The 20389-nt window shown below is 40.6% G+C and overlaps 1 protein-coding gene across 1 annotated transcript in view; it reads right to left on the reverse strand.

Moving 5' to 3' along the window:
- The window catches only part of asic1b (acid-sensing (proton-gated) ion channel 1b), a 279883-nt gene that overhangs the window by 253042 nt on the left and 6452 nt on the right, over nucleotides 1-20389 (reverse strand). The window contains exon 2 of the mRNA XM_015959216.3: nucleotides 4416-4611. Within this exon, the coding sequence (XP_015814702.1) occupies nucleotides 4416-4611 (196 nt within the window). The remainder of the gene's footprint in view (nucleotides 1-4415; nucleotides 4612-20389) is intronic.

The raw sequence follows: 20389 nt of genomic DNA on the forward strand, positions 1-20389 counted from the left end.
AGAGAGAGAGAGAGAGAGAGAGAGAGAGAGAGAGAGAGAGAGGATCGGAGGACGCTCCTCCAAACTGATGCTCCAAACACGCATTATTATTTTCATAATTTAATTATTATTTCTCCTGGAAGCGCTCAGTCAGACCGAGTGTTGTGATGCCGGGAGATCCGGTCTTGGGTAGAGGGCGGGGTCAATGACAGCGGCAGCAGCAGCAGATTTTTTTTTTTTTTTTTGTTATTTCATTTTACAAATAATCTGCATCAAAACATAAATGTCTGTCTCTTTTATTTAGGGACACGGAGAAGTTAAAAGGAGAGAGAAATAGAAGATAGAAGTTCTTGTTCCATTTTATTCTTTTGTTTCATGATGATAAACTGATGTTAAATTCAGCTTAAAGAGAAGCTGGGAGGAAGCTTTGGTTCATTTTAGGTTACAGGAGGTCTTGTTTCCTATCTACTCCTCCAGAGACAGCATGGACATGATGGTTACAAGGTGAGGGTCCCACAGGACAGGTTAGTGGAAAAGTTTGTAGTTAGCTGGTTAGTGAAAGAGATCCATCAGCTGGGTAATTTAATCCTAATCCAGCCCACAGCCTTCTGCTGGTGTTATAATCAGCAAGAATAAAACACACATCTTAAATATTATTGGAGTGTAGAATTTGTTTTATGTTTTATTATTTTCTGCATCAAACAGAACTTGATTCATTCTCCAACATTTCAGAAATGAACCACTGTGTTCAAATAAAATAACAAACTAAGTCAAACATTTCATTTGGTGTTATTTCTGACACCCTTCAACTGCGGCACAAATATCTGACTCTAAAGCTGCTCAGAGACATTAAACACTCATATATGAACCAGTTATGTATTTTATTATTACATTATGTGTCCTGTAGGTTTTCAGTATTTCAGATTTTGTAAGTTTTTGCAAAGCGTGTTTTTTTCAGCCTGAGGCGTGGTGTTGAACGAGGAAACAGAATGTTTTACTTTGTTAAATCTTCTTAAATGTTTAAAATGTTTTGTCCTAACCTGTTGTGAATGGAGAGCTTTCGAGGGATGACAGGTTGTGTCAATTACGTTTTTGATAAAAAAATAAAAAATAAAAAATAAAAAGCAATTATCTGACATCTATTTATCGATGAAAAACAAATCAATATGAAATAATGGTGACGCATCGGGATATCGAATCGAATTGAATCGTTGACCCAATAATCGTAATCGAATCGGGAGACAAGCGAAGATTCCCACCTCTACTAATCTGCAGATCCCGGGTTGCATCTCATGGCCGGGGAAGCCAAACTCAGAGGAAGCTACTAATCTCTGACTATTGTGGATTAGACATCCGGTGACCTCACCACTCTGACCGCAACCCTCCAGACCACCAGGAGCAACTCATACAAGGGTATCATAAGCCTGCATACTGGTTCTGATGAGGTTTTTATCAGTAACTAACTCTGTAATTTAAAACAAACAACATATTCTTTTACACCCAGATTTCACAATTTCTCTCAGATACAAAGAACGGTTGCTACAACATCTAGCTTCCATCACAACACCTCACACCCACCACATCACATCTCATTATTGATATCTTGTCATGTATAAACTGTTAGTTTAGGAAAAAGAATGGAATTGATTTTATAAACTATATACTGACTGTCTGATTTAATACGAAGTGTGTTTATGGTCCCTAAAGAAGCAAAGAACCCTAGAATCTTCTGATTAAACATTCAAAGATCTATCAGGTTGATATTTCATTTTTTGTATGGAAGATCACTTCTTATTGGTCATAATAAATATGTATTAAATGCTACACTTGCTTAGTACGAGGATTGCTGTAAAGACTCTGATACTAGTCAGTGACTCGATGCAACCTGCTGGGTTCCTTATATAGGAAACTTTTCACTGATTGGCTTCATGAACTGACCTGTATTGGAATGTTTACTGTATGAAGTGTTGTGAGATGACTCTTGTCGTGATTTGGCGCTATATAAATAAATTTGAATAGAATTGACATTTTATATTTCTTGATAACAGATAATGATAAATGCCTACTTTTAAAGAGGTCCTTCACTCTTATTTCTAATACATTTGTAGTGGTCCGAGGAGCTTTGTCAATGCTTGACAATTGACAAAGCTCCTCGGATGAGAAGCGAAACGTCTTCAAGAAACCAAAGAAATCCAGTTGCCTTCATTTGAACCCTTTTGGATTCCTCGAGAATGGCATTTGTGATTTGACACCAACAGCTCCAACCCAGCAAGGTACTGGCCTTAAATGATCTGTTATGTGAGCATGACATTTTATCAATGGGACGATTTGTAATTCTTTGTCTCACTTGAGTCAGCGTTGGGTCAGTGTTAGTATTGCTATGATTTTCTTTTGAGCACTGCTTAGATTTTGTGATGTAACCCGACAGGCTGTTGGCATATGCAGTGGTGACCGTCTGTTTCTGGCCAGCCAGGCTCGCTACTGAAGCTGAAAGCAGATAAGTGTTAATCACAGTTTTGCTGCTACTCTGCTCAAGGCTTTAGAGATTGAAGCTAGGGGTAACAGACATTGCTTTCTTTTTTTTTCTTTCTTATATTCATATTTTCTATTGGGCTGAAGATTTTTTTCCACACCATTAGTGCTCTCTGCTGAGCTGGTCTACTAATATGGTGCAGCTTTGTGATGCACCAGCTGCCATAAACACCACTTTCTACACTAAATGTGAACACATCAGCAAATTAGAGGATCCAAATGATGTTAGTAGTGTGGATTTATAGGATATGAGGATGGTGAATGGAGGATGGAGGAGTGGGTAGTTAGATCAAGAGAAGTTCCACCTTTGAGATTCTATGAAGGACACATACGATCACGACAGAGAGCTGCTGATAGCATCGTCAAGAAATATGAACCTGCAGGTTTCCGAACTCACAGCAGCCAGTTTGCTGGCAGAAATTACATTTTTTTTATTTCATTTTACAAATAATCTGCATCAAAACATAAATGTAAATGTCAGAGATTTCCAGTCTATCATTTATTTTCTGTGGCAGCTACTACTTTTGATAAACCTCTATCAAACCAACATAATGAATAAAATTCATATTAAAACAAATTAGGATGATTTTCAAAACATTTCCAGCCTGTCTTTAAACCAAGAATAGTCCACATGGAAGGTAACTGCAATAAAAAGATGAAAGTATACAAGGAAAAGAATAAAGTTTTCTTGTCAACTTGATAAACATCTTGCCAAATTTAAAACAAGATGCATTGTTTCTTAATGTGATTGTCTTATCTTTTCTAAAACACTTTCCTGACAGCACGTAACACACTCTGTTGTCATCAAAAGTAAACAGAAATCAAACATTTCACTAAAACTGGAATTATAGAAAGTTTTAGATTTAACATCCTCTACTTTTTCTATTCTTACTTTAAACAAAAAGTTGAGCGTGAAATGAATGATAAATGACCAACAATTGTATAGCGCCTATCAGTCAGAGGACTCCAAAGCACTTTGCACTTAGTAGTGTATCATTCATCCATTCACACACTGGTGATGATGAGTTACGACGTAGCCACAGCTGCCCTGGGGCGCACTGACAGAGGCGAGGCTGCCGAGCACAGGCACCACATGTCCCTCCGACCACCACCAGCAGGCAAGGTGGGTTAAGTGTCTTGCCCAACGACACAACAGCAGAATTTTTTGCCAGAAGTGATCATACAACTCTCTGAAAAAGGAATATTAAAATGCAACAACAAAGGAAGCATATGAATAAGAATCTGTGAGGTGGATTTCGAAAGGTGTCGCGTTTAATGTACAAACATGCAAATAAATGCCAGCCAACTCAGCTCCTCTGTAGTGCTTACTTTATAGAGTATGGCTAAGTTAAATGTGTCCCAGCGTGCAGGCATACGTCATTCTCATCCATAAAGATTTAATAAGTCAATTTTATTGCTTAAATGCAGCAATGAAAAAACAAAAATCCTGATGTAACTGTAAAGAACCTTAATCACACAGCAAGAACTCAAAGAAAAGTTTCCATAATGGCAGTTTTTGTTCTACCCAACTTTTTAAAATCACAATCAAGAATTTACCAACATGCTAATAAGCCTTCTATGAATTCTGCAAAAAGACAATGAGCTTTCACACGAAGGCCAGCAAGAGTTCTTCTCTGCGAGCGTTCCTTGTCACATCATACACAACGTGGCTGTTTTGTGTTAAACCTTGAGGGTGCATGGATGAATCCCCCACTGATTTAACTGTGAATGTAGATGATGTATGCAGATCTTTAATTTTACAACAAATTGTATTTACTCTGTGGTGATTGTTCCACAGAGGTCAAACCATGTTAAATTTGTGTTGCAAACATGTTTGTGTAACTGTTGTTATTGCGTCCGCCGGCCCTGCAGAGGAAACGGAAGTATTGACACGCATGACTCACCACTTTGAACTGCTCTGCGCTACATTCACTGCCTCGGTAAGAGCAGGCCAGCAGCATGTCCTTGATGTCGTGGCCTGTCCGGTCGTAGAATTCTCGCATGTTGAAGGGTCGAGGCTTGTACGTGTCAAAGTCAGTCTTCTCCTTCAGGATCTGAAGGACGTTTTCTTCCACCAAATGTGGATCCCGTATCTCATACCTAGACAGATATGTACAAAGCAGAAATTGTGAGTTAAAATAAACAAATAACCTCTAGGTTCTTTGTTTTGGTTAAAACTGCAACTTTGTGTTTTTATAATTATACCTGTCTCCTCCCCCTTCCGATCGGCTCATGGGTCCCCGGATCACAGAAAAAATGAATATAAGTGAACGGGGCTATAAAACCTATTTTCTGATCTGTTTTACTTCATGCCCTGAATCGCACATATGTTGTACTTTAATATAGATAAGAAATAATTGTGTTTTTCAACTATGTTACTTAATTTGAGATGTATTAGCTAGTAAAAATGTGAATCAAAATGACTGCAAAACAGAATTCAAAAATATGATGTCACTGCAGCCTCTCTTTTCCCCCAGCGTAGCTGCTACTTACCACATGGCAAGATTTATTCTCCTCATTTAACACTACTTTTTTCATCCTGAAAGAAGGATTTGAAGCCCGCTAAACTCACAGCCAGTTTTCCTCTCTTCACTGTAGCGTGATGAATTGTCTATTTCTGACCTAAAAGGCCCTGCTCTGTTTTGCTCTGCTCAAAGCAAAACCAGAAGTTTCAGACACATTTCCCTTTTCTGATCCAATCAGAACCTTCCAGATCTGATGCGAGGCGTGGTTTTGTTGGTGTTTGGTAAATCTCCTCTTGTTGTCCTTTTTTGATTCGACCGTAAATCAAAAAAATCCAAATGATAAAACTTTGCCCACGTCATCTTAACTTCAGTTCAAAGCGTTCCAGAGAAGCTATCGGAGTGGCCAATCCGTAACTTTCCTCTTCAGCTGAAAGAACCTAACGACAAGCTGGATTTAATCTGTTGCATGTTCCACCTGCTGCAACGGTTCCTTTCAGAATAAAAGCTGAACCATCACAACCTCTTTTTGGGTCTCACTAGATGCCAATAAACTGTCGTGACCTGGGAGTATCTCAAGACTGGTCTGGTCGGCAACAGCTGCCTTGCTACCGGCTTTGGTTTCAGAGAAGGTCAAGGTGGACCTCGACATTCCTGATCTAATGGGGACTTCTGCAAAGGGTACGTAGACCGGCAGAATGGCGTCTCAATGTGTGTTATAATCTCCAACCTAAAGCTTAGAGCGAAAACACCATTTCACTCCCATCAGAACTAGTCGTTTCTCCAGATTTGCTGGTTCTGAACAACATTCCACACTACACCATCCATCTTGCCTCATTCCCACCCAGATCCATTCATCACACAGAGTGTTTAGTGTTTAAAGTTAGTCTAGTTTTAAATTGTTTAGTAATAAATCTTCTTAACTTTAAAACTTGACTCTCTTTCTTTTGTCTCTGAGTTAATACGAAGTGGTTACATAATCCCTGCAATAAAAAGTTTCAATCTTCTGGTTTAAATTATCCAAAGATCCATAAGATTGATTTCATATTTCCTATGGAATCTCACATTTTATGGTTCATTAAATAATATGTAAATTTAATCGTTACATCACCGTATCTGGTTCGATGACATCAATTTGGTGAGACAAGCATTTGTAGTTCATTATACATCTTTTCACACAAAATCTAAATTAACGTAGGCCACCTGACAAAACAAGCTCTTTCTTGGCATCAGAATGTGTCTTTAGAAATCACAGACGTCATATGTGAAACTCATGGCGCATATCAAACTGGAAATGAAAAATAACTTTCATCGGCTCATACACTCCCATTAATGTTGGGGGGCAGTTGAGAACCTGTGGTCCAGACCTCAGGCTCCCTATTTGGGATGTAAGAAAATATTGATACACTGAAATATTGTGATATTTCATGATATGATACTGAATCAGTATTTTAAGGCAGTGTGGGAATTTTCATAAAGAATTTATATGCAAACATTTTTCGTATTTCTTTTGTGTGTTGTAATTCAAACTCCGACTGCTAGGTGGCAGCAGCTTTTACCGCCTTCATTTTGACAAAATAAGATCTTGCATTTAGGAGCCTAAGTCACGCCCATCTACTTCCAGACCATGGGTTCGATTCTGGGCATAAGGCAAAGTGGATTAGCAAATAGCTTTTATAGCCCCATTGACTTGCATTCATTTTTTTGTTCTTCCGGGGACCCATGAGCCAACCTGAAAGGAAGGAGACGTATGCCAATTAAACACTAGCATTGTCTCCCCTCCACTCCATTTCTCTCCGCCCAGCCTGGACGTGTTCATTCCACACTGCCTTAGGAATGAGGACGTGATTGAGTACATGGGTGGACTTTAGTCTGTGATGTCATGATTTTGCATCTTGCTCTGCTCTGACAGTACTGTGTGTGTGTGTGTGTGTGTGTGTGTGTGTGTGTGTGTGTGTGTGTGTGTGTGTGTGTGTGTGTGTGTGTGTGTGTGCCTCCTCACAGAAGTGAGAGACAGAAAACGGCTTCAGTCAGAGCCTCATTAAAGTCACTCCACTAATTGAATCGTGCATGCGGGAAGCCCCCGTGGGCTGATTCTATCTGCCAGTCTGAGGTTCCCCCTAATGCTATGCTTGATTTTGAGCTGGCAAATCTGTCAGCAGTGGGTGTGTTGGACCAGTTCGGCTCAAGGCAGACCGCCTCAGGAAGAGGGCTGAAAAGACGCCCGGTTGCACGTGGGAAAATCCAAGGCCACCTAAATAAGAACACTCCCAACCTGTTCCAGGCGGAGTGGAGCAGATGCATAAGCACCTTTAGGCTCCCTATAACTGTGGATGCGTCTCAGAAATGTCTTTCTTGAGGTTTCCAGTTAAATTTGGTCTTAAATTTGCAAATATTGTCTGGCTTCAAGTATCGCAATATATTCTATCACCTCCCCTGTATTGTGATTAATATCGTTTTGCCAGATTCTTGCCAATACACATCCCTTATGTTTTGTTTTACTTCCAAGAAACTTTTCAACTATTTTGAAGCTTTTCTTTGTAAAAGTTATGTATAATTTTTATCTAACTTGGTCATTAAGTGGTTTCTTCATTAGTTTAAAGAGCAAATCACCCCCTACCAGAGTATTACTTTGCTCACACTTCCTGTTTGAAAAATTTAACAAGTGCTGTTGTCCGGCAGACCGAGAGGGCGGAGCTACTAACAAATACACACACACAGGCTCACAACGACATTGTGACATCATATGGTACCAGCTAACTTTCCAAGGTAACTCTTAGCCAATAGCGACGGCAGATCTAAATTCAAATGCAGTGCTGAGTTTTTACCTGACAACAGCACAACACTGACAGTTTTAGGCAGAAAATTAAAATTTTAACTAAAATGTACTAAAGTACTAAACTATTGACTACACGTGTCTGCAGCACGATTAGACACGTATTTATATATTTTATCCAAAAAAAAGTTGATTTGGGGTGACTTGCTCTTTAAGAAAGTAAAAGTTCTGCTGTTACCTTCAAGTGATGCTTTGTTTTTGGAAATAAGTCAAAACGCAGTCAAAGTACTATTCAATGCAAGTGAAACAGGCAAATGTCTCACATTGCACAAATGAAACTAATCCATTAGTTGAATAGCAGGAACAAAAGAAGGGAACAATCTGCAGGAAATAAATGCACCTGTGACATTTTGGCAACATAAAAGGGCCTAAAATCTGTGGAAAACAACAGCAGCTGCTAAATATTTCCTATAGTAGCAGTGACTGGCCTTTTATTATCATCCAAGTTTTTAAAAATAAGATTATGGAAGCAGTAAAGTTTCACTGGTATACGGAATCATTTAAAGTCCTCCTCGAATAGGTTGTAGAACAATTGTAGGATTCCAATGCATTTTTACAAAAATGCTAATAAGTGGGGTTTCATAAAAACACCTCATAATCCATATTAATACTTAATCCAAAGTGGGAAATCTTTCAAAGCCTAAGAACTACATAAATACACCCATCCATCTAGGATTTGAATTACAGGGATAGGGGGAGCCCAGCTCCCCTGGAAGCCCTCACCTTGAAATTGATCCAGTCAAGTTAGATATCTTAAAACAGAATTTTAACTAGTTCATTTTTACCTGATCGAGTTCATGTAGGCACATATAAAAAGTTTCTCTTGTTCTCATTTCCCCCCACAAAAACATAAATATAACTTACATTAAAGGTGCAATTTGTAAGAATTATACCTTAAAATAATCGCAAAACAATCTAATACATCAGTCATGCTGGAAGGAAAGTTATACTCAAACAGATTTCATTCTGAGCCAGTTAGAGTGTTGTCAGCTTTTCTTCTTTGAAAAAAAAAAAAAGAATGCAGGATGTAGTTACTATTTACTGTCTGTGTTTGCAAGGTTGCCATGTCTCGAATGAGACACTAACACTGCAGCGTAGGCGTTTGTAATTCAACACCAGCAGGCAAAAAGCTCCAGAGTTGTTTAAAGAACCAAAGCCAGGAAACAGAAGTGACCCTGGAGTTATATTTTGTACTCCTAAGAAGCCATGGCATTTTTACCAGGTGAAGAAGGCTAAAGGCTAACGTGGAGCTAATAATGCCTTGAATTAGGAGCAAATAGCCGACTCAGAAATTATCTCATAATTTTAAAATTACCAGCAACTCTATTTTACAGTGAAATGTATGTGTGAAGTGAACAATGAATCAGTCATGCCTTTTACTTCCTTTAATGAGTCGTTCAAAACCATAGGTGTGTCCGAATCCACAGGAAGGATGCTTATGAGTACGGGTCCTTGCCGGTCTAGCAAGGCCGGGTACTTGAAGACCGCTAAAACCGGAACCCAGCGGCTCTGAATTCGGACAGTCTAGCCTTCACCTCTACGGTGGCCCGTAGGTCCCGTCACAGCCGTGGCGGCAGCTACACTCAAAGGAAAAATGCTAAAGCTAGCGAAAATTGAGCAGGAATATTAAGGAGCTACAGCAGCTTCACTTCCATCAGCAGCGTTTGTTCACAAATGTTTTCAGGTACAGTAATTTTGTTTATTCTAGAAGCTTTCAGGACTTACATGTTAACTTTAGATGGTTTCATGTATGTTTTAAGCTACAGAATGAACTTGTTAAACATACACAACACATTTCTACAGAGTATTAACATGTAGGTAATTAATATAAACCAAATGCATTATAAATGTTGAATGCAGTAGGATGTTTTCTAATGTAAATTGGACCTTAGAACTTATTTTGCATCAAATGGGGTAAAACATTTTAAAAAACAGGCTTTTCAATAAAATAGCATTGAACTGTTTTCAGTGTGCATTTGTTTATTCAACTTAAGCCTAATATAGATTAGATCTGTCTTAAAAATGTAAATTCTCTGTAGTTTTTATTTAACTATTTATTCCCTGCTGCTTTTCTTTAAACTGAACAGAACCAGTGTACTGCAGGTTATATGTTTTGTTTTACATTTTTCTATTTAAAAAACTCTTATTTAATCTATTACAGGTCAGCATGCTCTGTGCTGCACATCTGCCTCTGTGCTGGTGAAGTAGTGGGTCTGGAGGATGAGCCTGAGGAAGATGTGTGTGGAGGAGGTCAGTGGTGCTCTGTCCTGAAGGAGGTACCAGCAGACTACTACTATTGTTAACAGGCAAGTCATTCACAGAAATGTAACAGCCATCGTCTGAGCCAGCCCAGCAGTCCCTGTAGATGGACAATGGCGTGTATGGCGCAGTATGGGGGGCAAAATTAAGACTACTGCCCAGCAGGTGGACAGTGAGAGGAAGCATCCCAAAGCTCTCTCTGCAGACCGTCCTGTATGATGTTCCCCTGGCCAGAAATGTCCAGCCACGGTCTGCTCCAGCCCTCCATCCACGTCTGGATCCTCCTGCAGCAGATCCAGCTGCACTGTTAAAGACTTCCTGCTCACTCAGTTTAAAAAAATGATCCAGGAAGAGTCACTCAGGTTAATCCTGCTTTAACCGTACAAAACTGGTCCATACTGGTTTTGATCTGTAAATAAGTAACATATTATAAATAATCTTGTCTCCTTACCATATTTTCATTTTCTGTTCATGTAACATGTTCAAAAACATCTAATAAAATTGGTGATAAAATCAATGACCAGAAAGAGTTATTAGTATTTGTTTTAATAAACGTGTTCAAATATCAAACAGCTAAATAACATTAACATGATGCCAGTAGAAGGCCTCTCTCCCAGGATGACCAACAGGTAAAGCCTCTCCTGACCCTGGACACCTGCAGTCCTAAACAGAGAAAATCAGAGACCACAGGTGACAAAAAGGCAATAAACACATTTTTACATCTATCCACATGAGAAGATAAAACTTTTATTCTTCACACAAACACGTTTTACTTCATTAAAACGGGTCAGCTGTGTAAATCCCTGAAGGTAAAACTACTTTTCTAAGAAGAACTTCTGTGGTTGTGTGTGTAAACAGCTTCACTCTTCACCTCTAAGCTTAATAAAAACGCTTCATTGCTCCGTTGTCCTTAAAACAAATGACAAGTTTAATTCGCTACACACACACACACTGGAATAACTGGGACCCACGATACAAACTCGTTCTGGCTGATTTCTGCCTAAAATATAATTTAAAAAACAAATATACAAACGAAAAATGTCTATAAACTGAACCGCTTTAAGCTTTTTAGGTTTCTACGGCTCGTTTTTAACAAACTTACGTTTAAAACTTCGTAGCTCTCCCCATTTTGTCTTCCTGCTGAAAATCCACAGCCGGCGCGCAAAGCATACTGGGATAGCCTTGTTCCGTGAGGATACAACAGACCCGTCCTCGAAATGTGGGCGGAGCGAGAACGCATTTAAGGATGCGAGAATGAGTATTCTTGGAATTCGGACAGTACTCGTCACTGCGCTGTGACGTCATCGCACTCTTACAAGCATCCTTCCCGTGGATTCGGACACACCCTATGACAGCAAGCTAACAGCAAGACGGCAAACCATACTTACTAGTATAGAAAGTGCTCCCTACCGTAAAACACCCAGGAGTGCTAACGCCAGATATGACACTGTTTTAGATAAATATCAACTTACTGTGTAGGACTTTCTTTGCTCATCATCTCTTCTGGTCCTCATCCGTAACTGGCAACAGCCTTCAAACTAAACTTTATAATTTAGCTATATTTTTGCTAAAAATTGACCGCAATAACAACAGATGACCACAGGATGTCATACAAATTGCACCTTGACTATATTTTTCTAAACTCAAATTGAGAGCCATTTCTGACCCCTCTCAGCTTTCAAACTACCATCAAACTCCAGCATCTGCTCAGTATTCATTTACAGATTCGAATTAACCTCAATTAACTAGACTGGCCTGTTGATGACCTTTCTGGAGCAACAGTCCACCAAGGCACAACCATCCAAATTATAGAGCTAAAATTAAACACGCCTAAAGAAAAAGAGATGTAAGTGTACTGAAAAAGGTTGCATATATTTGTCTATTTAAGTCTGGAGAAACTAGTGTTCATCTTCTTACATTTAGTTAGATTTTTCAGTCGGATATGTTTGTTTACACTTGCAAACAACAATGGCTCTATCCTCTAGCAGAGAATCTAAAAATAGAATCAAAGACAAAGGCTTCTGCTCTGACAGTAAATCTGTTAACACATTTGTTGACAGATTAGTTCTCTTTTTCTAACCATGTTTTAGTGGTTTTCGCTTCTAAAAGGTTAATCTCAGTGGTCTCTGCTCAAAAACTGTTTTTGCTTTTAAACAATAAAAATAATAAAAACTGATGTGTGAATAAAAAAAGAAATTTCATCTGCCAAAGTATTTTCAATTTGTGTCTCAAACAAATTACAAGGAGGTCAGTATATTTGTGGCTGTGAAGTTATTGCTAGCTGAGAAAGCCACCATGTGGGATGGAATTGTAGTGAATTGTGGAATGACGGCGTGTTTTTTTAAACACTGAATGGAGTTAATATTCCTGGATAAGAACTCTTGGACTATATGAAATGCTTACTCACACCCAACAATGTCAAACAGCTGGTATAACATCCAGAGTTCACATTTTAAGGAAACTGACAACAGCAGGTGATATGGTTGTGAAGATTAATAGTGATTAATAATGAATTATAAATTGCTTTAATCAGAGACCTCTGTCTCAGCAGTGGTCGCGGAGGACGCATTGCACCCTGTCACGGCGGTGGTCCCGGAGGACGCATCGCACCCTGTCTCGGCGGTGGTCCCGGAGGACGCATCGCACCCTGTCTCGGCGGTGGTCCCGGGGGACGCATCGCACCCTGTCTCGGCGGTGGTCCCGGGGGACACATCGCACCCTGTCTCGGCGGTGGTCCCGTAGGACACACCGCATCCGGTCCAGCCCTTCCAAGAGGCTCCGGTCCGGCCCTTCCAAGAGGCTCCGGTCCGGCCCTTCCAAGAGGCTCCTGTCCAGCCCTTCAAAGAGGCTCTGGTCCAGCCCTTCCACGAGGCTCCGGTCCAGCCCTTCCACGAGGCTCCAATCCAGCCCTTCCACGAGGCTCCGGTCCAGCTCGTCCACGCACAGGCTCCGGTCCAGCCGTCCACGCACAGGCTCCGGTCCAGCCCGTCCACGAGGCTCCGGTCCAAGGGTCGACGCCTCCAGTCCAAGGGTCAACGTCTCCTGTCTCGAAGTCGACTCCTCCTGTCTCGACGTCGACGCCTCCTGTCTCAAAGTCGATGCCTCCTGTCTCCAGCTCTGAAGAAGACGTTCCCGTCTCGAGCTCTGAAGAAGACATTCCCGTCTCGAGCTTTGAAGAAGATGTTCCCGTCTCGAGCTCTGAAGAAGACGTTCCCGTCTCGAGCTCTAAAGAAGACGTTCCCGTCTCCAGCTCTGAAGAAGACGTTCCCGTCTCCGGCTCTGAAGTAGACGTTCCCGTCTCCGGCTCTGAAGTAGACATACCCGTCTTTGGCTCTGAAGTAGACGTCACCCCGTTTCCAGTCCCCTCAGGTGTTCCAGTCCCCTCAAGTGTTCCAGTCCCCTCAAGTGTTCCAGCCCCCTCAAGTGTTCCAGCCCCCTCAAGTGTTCCAGCCCCCTCAAGTGTTCCTGTCTCAAGAGTCACAAGTGTTCCTGTCTCAAGTCTCCCAGTCACAAGTGTTCCTGTCTCAAGCCTCCCAGTCACAAGTGTTCCTGTCTCAAGTCTCCCAGTCACAAGTGTTCCTGTCTCAAGCCCCCAAGTCTCAAGTGTTCCAGTCCCCCAAGTCTCAAGTGTTCCAGTCCCCCAAGTCTCAAGTGTTCCAGTCTCAAGTCTCCCCACAAGTGTTCCAGTTACCCAAGCCTCAAGTCTCCCCACAAGTGTTTAAAAAACACAAATGTCCTCTATTAGTCACAGAAATGTCCTGTGTTTGATACAGCGCCATCAGTGGTATACAACCCCCCAAGGCACTTTACAACACAGTCATCCACCCAAGCACACATTCAGTCACACAGTGGTGGTAATGAGCTACATCGTAGCCACAGCTGCCCTGGGGCGCACCACCAGCGGGCAAGGAGGGTTAAGTGTCTTGCCCAAGGACGCAATGGCTGCAACAGATGGGGCTCGAGCCTGCAACTCTAGAGACAGTGCTGCAACAAAGGCAGAGAAGAGCTGCTACAGGAGCCCAGCTGTTCAAAAATGATGTCAGAGTACATAAAATGTATTTAATGAAGCCTTGATGCTTGAATCATATGGAAAAATCTTGCCACAGTAGGGATCATAACTGAACCGTATGCAGATGTATTGTTGGGCATAAGCACCATCTTTGTGTGTTGCCCTCATTCATTCAGCTTTACTTGGATTGACTTTTTCAAACACGACAAAATGATTCATGTGAGTTTAGCCTTCAGATGGGGCCAAACTGTGCAACATTCAGAAGGTAAGACAAAATGAGCGCATGCTTGCAAAGCAGAATAAGGCAAAATATTGTAAAAAAATAATCATATTTTTTGTTGATTACATAATTGGTGCTGGGGTGAAGATTGAAATCCAGTTATTTCCAAAGTCCCAGGACACATAAACAGAAACACATTGCACACGACCATTCTACAGTACTAAAGATGCAATGAACAAGATTAAGGTTCTTCAAAACAACTTAAGACCATAATGTGAGATGTTCACCTGCTGTTGTCCAAATATATGATGTTACCCAAGAAGCAAAACCAGAACACCAAAAAGCAATCAACATACCACAATCTTCCATCATTTGGTGCGGAGAGATTAATGTGTTTTTGGCAAGTAACTTCTGAGGAAAAACGTGCTTCCAAAAGCTCACAAAATCAAGTGCTCTGCAGGATTATTTTCAGCCTTGACATGTTGGTTTTCACTGAGGATGCTGATTAGCAGTTCACACACCACTTCAGATTAATTATGCCAACCGAGCAAACAGGCTGAGTTCATTTAAACTGAATCAAAGTGCCAAGATGTGAATTTTCAAAAACACATTCTGTGTTTATGAAATATTATGGTCACTATTCAGATATTAAACAATAATAGACCGAGTACACAAGACAGTTTATTAACAAGTGCATTCTACTGATGAACGGGGAGGAAGAAAGGGGAAAAGAGGACATTTAGTGATTTAGGGAAAAGTTTATAAATGTCTCAATGCAAATAAAATATGTGCAAAGTTTTAAACAACCATGAAATAAATTTATGTCTTCATAAAATTGATGAAAGTCGTTTCCATCTCACCTCATAAATTAAGGACAATTTAATTAAAGAACTTCAATTTTTTTATCTTCAAGATCTGGCCTTTGGAGATGATGTATTTGCATGATGAAGGCAATAGATTTCAGCATAAACTGTGTCATTAGCTCGTTGCCTCTGCAGACTTCAAATCAAACAAACATACAGAATGTAAAATATGTTTATTTTGAAGGATTTGGTCCAATGAACAGACACGATACAATGTTTGGCAGGCGTTAAAGCAGCATGAGAGTTATTTAATTGGCTATTTTGGCCAGAGATGTTCACACTGCTCATCGAATCCCATGCAACACTCAACAAGTTTTAAATTTTTCATTTAAAAATGTAGATTTCCAACATGAGCAATCAAAAAAAATTACCATTTAAATTTTCCTCCAAAGAAACTGATTTCAAACATGAGCATACATAGTAAAAAATATCACCATTAAAGGTGCAATTTGTAAGAAAGAAGTAAGAATCACATCCTGCATTTAAATTTGGTTACTGCGGTCCATTTTCTAAACAAAAATTTACTTTCTTTGGTCAGAAAATTCTAGATGACAAGCGAAGGCTAATAATACACAGAAAGTTGATAAGTAGATACGTTGTCATATCGGGTGTTAGCACTGTTGGGTGTTTTACGGTAGGGAGCACTTACTACAATTAATACGGTAGTATGCCTCTGATTGTTTGCTGTCTTGCTGTTACCTTGCTGCTATAGTTCTGAACGACTCATTAAAGTAATAAAATACCATCATAGACTGATTATTTACTTCACACCAGGGTCCAAGTTAACCGGATATTTTACGTATTTGACCAGGTTCTGTCAAAATGATGGACAAAAAAATGTCTAGCACAGCTTCAGCTTCACACATATATTTTACTGTGATATCAAGATGTTGACAATTTAAAACGTGGCTCGAGATATTTTTAGAGCCGACTTTTTGCTTCTAATTCATCATTAGCTCAACTTTAATTTCTAGCCTGCTTCATCTGACTGCAGTAAAACAAGAAGATGTTGTGTCTTTTTATGGGTACAAGAAATCATTCTGAGTCGCTCCTGTTTACAGGTCTCGGGTCTTCAAACAACTTTGAAGTGTTATGCCTGGTGGTGTCAAATTACAAATGCTGGCCTGCAACATTAGCTTGGCACAGACACTGCAACCCTGCAGGCTCATTGATTGTAAACAGTAAATATGTCCCTCTTTAGTTTTTGTGAAAGAAGAAAACCTGACAAGCTCCCAGCCGGCTGAGAATGAAATGTGTTTTAACATGATTTTGTGATCATTTCGTTGTAAAATTCTTACACATTGCTCCTTTAATCTATTGTTTTTAGTAGGTTAGTTTACAAATCTTATTTGTAATAATAAATTAAATCAGACGCTTTCATCAGGAGACACCAATTACTCAGTTCAACATAAATGATGCAGTTTATAATCAAATATATTATGTCCTAAAACAGAACCATCTACTCATTGAAAACGTTGCATCCTGACATAAAATTGCAGCTGTAAACTAATTTGAAACTCTCCCGCTCGCATTAGGACTACATCACTTCCCTGTCACGCCTTAATAAGAAGCTACAGCTTGTTGTGGTATATTCTGGAAATAATTGAATTGTATCCCGAGCTTCTGTCTTATAAGCACCACAAAGCTGCCAGGAGAGCACTTAAGAAGCCTTGCTCACATCCCCGAGTCAGGAGGATTTAGCTGAAGCGCACACAATCACAATAATATGGGTAGATTTTTAATATTGCCCTGCCAGTACTCCCTAAAGCAATCACTGCAAACTCTCTGTGTATGGGTGGGGGAGACTAAATTGGATTATGGGCCACAAGCACTTTAATTTTCTTGTGGGGACTAAAAGGAATGAAGCAGCATCTGCAACACTTCAGCACCTCATGAGAAAGTCGGGGTACACATAACAGCCACTGTTTTTCTAAGTCAACTGACAGTGAGACTAGTCACAAAAACGCACACTCGATTTTGTTAACAGCTCTGGCTGTGAGGCACAACCAGTGAACACATCCTGAGATCACTGCTAATTTGATTTGCACACTAACAATGATTGTGCCGTTTTTTATTTTTTATTTTGTGGTGTCCTTGAACATAAAACTCGCAGTAAATCTTGGCTGCTGAGTTTTGATAATGACATATTACTGAATCTGTGTCCGGCTGCGACCTGGTTATGTTGCCACTTTGGACAAGGTCATAGAAATGCAAATGAGGTTTTCTATGGAGAAAAACATGCCCAAACAAGCCTCTATGATGTTAATGGGCAATTACACAAACCAGAGATGCAAAACACAGCAAAACATGCTACCAATTTCTGCGATTATCGTATTTGATATCATTACTAACATTTGCTTCTGGTATCTGTCATTTTCTCTTGTCCCCATGTAGAAGAGAATCAGAATAAAGCCAAATGAACTCACATTAAAAATAAGCTTTTAAAGCAACTTTTTTCCATACGATCTGTCTTTCAAGTATTTTAACAGCAGCCACTCTCAGGTAAGGACCTATAATCTTGCTGAAACAGATAATGCAGAAAAGCCATCAAGCATTACATCTCATAGCATTTTACTCTTGGGTTTGCAAGCTCAGGAAACATGTTGGACCTGGGGACTAACGTAAGCAGAAGACTTGCCTGCGTGACTTTCCTGAGCTGATCTAGCACTTCATAGCAGGGCACCCCACATTACCAACACCACCTCCAAAATGACCTTTCTTTTGTTAATTATCCTATAATTGCCTTTGTGACATAATCAAAATAAAACTGAGCAATTTACTCGTAATGTTCTGCACTACCAAGTGTGACTTCAACCTGCAAATATTCAATGGAAAACTGATTGATTTTCCACCTCTACTGCTAAATTCAGGCGAGTTAAGGCAATACATCTAGGGGCTAAGCAATAAAGTTTATGGGGTTTAAGGTGGCCTGGAAAGGGAGAAAATTGCCTGATGTGTCCAACAGAGACACTGATGAGTACATACTCAAACCCGCATGACACTTGACCTGCTGTTTTTCATCCAGCAGCCCTGCAATTCTGAGATGTTAACCGTGGAAACGTTTCACTAGAACTGATTTTCATCTAAGACTTGGACACAAATGGTAAATGTCTTGTATTTGTATAGGGCCTTCTATGGTTTTACAGCCCCCCAAGGTGCTTCACAACACAACCGGTCATTCACCCACCCACACACACATTCACTTACTGGTCGTGATGAGCTGCAATTAGCCACAGCTGCACTAGGGGGCACTTGTGGAAGTGAGGCTGCCTAGCACAGGTGTCACCTATCCTCCTGAGCACCACCAGCAGGCAATGAGGGTTAAGTGTCTTGCCCAAGGACACAATGACAGCCAAAGACTGAGTGAGACTCAACCCCACAACTAGGGATGAGCGACTACACCACTATCTGTATCTGTATCTGTTCAACCATCTAAATTATCTGTATCTGTACTCGGAGTGCGCGAGGGGATCGGAGTAGATCTGCTGCTCCCCTGCATCGAGAGAAGCCAGTTGATCTGGCTCAGAAATCTGGTAAGGATGCCTCCTGGACACCTCCCTGGTGAGGTTTTCTGGGCACGTCCAACAGGAAGAGATTAAAGAGAAGACCCAGGACATGATGAAGGGACTATGTTTCTTGGCAGGCCAGGGAACGCCTTAAGATTCCTCCAGAGGAGCTGGTCCAAGTGGCTAGGGAAAAGGAAGCCTGGGCCTCTCTGCTTAGGCTGCTGCCCCCGAGACCTGACCCTGGATAAGAGCTTTAAAATGGATGGATGAATATAATTCTCTTTAATTACTATTATGGGTTAAGTGGAGCACTTTCACATTAGAGCTGTTTGATCAACTTTAAAGGATCACCTGAATTAGTTTCCTTGTTTTGTCCTATTTGGACAAATGATAAATGACCTGCACGAGTTTAGTGGCTTTCTGAGTCAGAGAACTCCAAAGAACATTACACTACAGAGAATCATTCATCCATCGCTAGTAGTTATGAGCTACATTGTAGCCACAGCTGCCCTGGGGCACACTGGCAGCCAGGATCGATCCTGGACAACCTGCTCTACCTCCTGAGCTTCTGCTGCCCCATCACAAACAAGTAAAGATGGTCTCCAAACTCTGCTCTGGACTAAAAGTGAACTATTGAGAAAAAAGCTGGCTCTCAGGTCATTTGCAAGCAAACCATGGAGCAAATCAAAAGAAATAGGTGTGCACAAAAACATTAGAAAATGTTAATGGTCAGACATGGAGTAATGAGAAGCTGCAGTCCTTTGATTGATTTATAAACTTTTTACACATGGCCAGAGAACTAGATATCGCTTGTGGTTATTATTTTGTCATTTGTGTTGTTCTGTTTTTAATAACTAGATATGAGAACAACCTCATCCCCCATCTGAAGTGTGCACCGCTCAGCTCATGTTAGGAATCTCCATAACATTCACCTTTTTCTTCCTTTACACCCTTTTCCATGACGTTAGAATTTCCCAGTCTTTTCATATATGCCCTGCTTTTGATCAGATGACAAATCAATCCGGTGAACGGTAATACTAAGCAATATCATCGGGTGAACCAAGCTGAAAAGGTCCACAGGAGCACCAATAACGGTCACATCAAATAAAATACCTTGAGGGTAATGGCAAATTTTCATGCACAGCTTGGATAATGCAGAGTTGTGAGGGCTTACTTTAGCTCCAACTGCTCCAAAGAATGAAGCCTCATATTTTCAGTGTGTTGGTCATTCACTGGAATGTTTCCCTCTCCATCTCTCTGAGCCATTTTACCTTATCTGTGACAGGTGGAAACTTTTCTCTTTTAGCTCTCACCACTCCTGCATCAACAGAGCTGAAATCGCTTTCAGATTCATGGTCTCCAATTCAGACGTCATTGCCGTCAATTCTTCTTGTTGATCAGTGCATCAGAAACAGACGTCAGCGTGGTTCCTTAACTGGAACTGTTGTAGAGCTACCAGATGACAAGAGCTTAAAATGTAGGCATCGGATCAAATTTATCATATCACTTAAACTGCAAACAGCACAAGAAACCTTTTGCAAAAGGTTTTAGCCTGCCAAGCTATCATATATTTGACAATATATATAATCCGGCCAGGACTCGTAGACAAGAGCTCAGTTGTAGGGCAGAATGAACGGTTGTCTTTCAAACCTCCTACATATGCTGTTGAGCAACAAACAACGTGACATACTACAGATGTCTGTCAGTGGGGCGGTCTGCCATG

This window comes from Nothobranchius furzeri, chromosome 3 (genome assembly GCF_043380555.1).
Source record: "Nothobranchius furzeri strain GRZ-AD chromosome 3, NfurGRZ-RIMD1, whole genome shotgun sequence".
Taxonomy (NCBI): domain Eukaryota; kingdom Metazoa; phylum Chordata; class Actinopteri; order Cyprinodontiformes; family Nothobranchiidae; genus Nothobranchius; species Nothobranchius furzeri.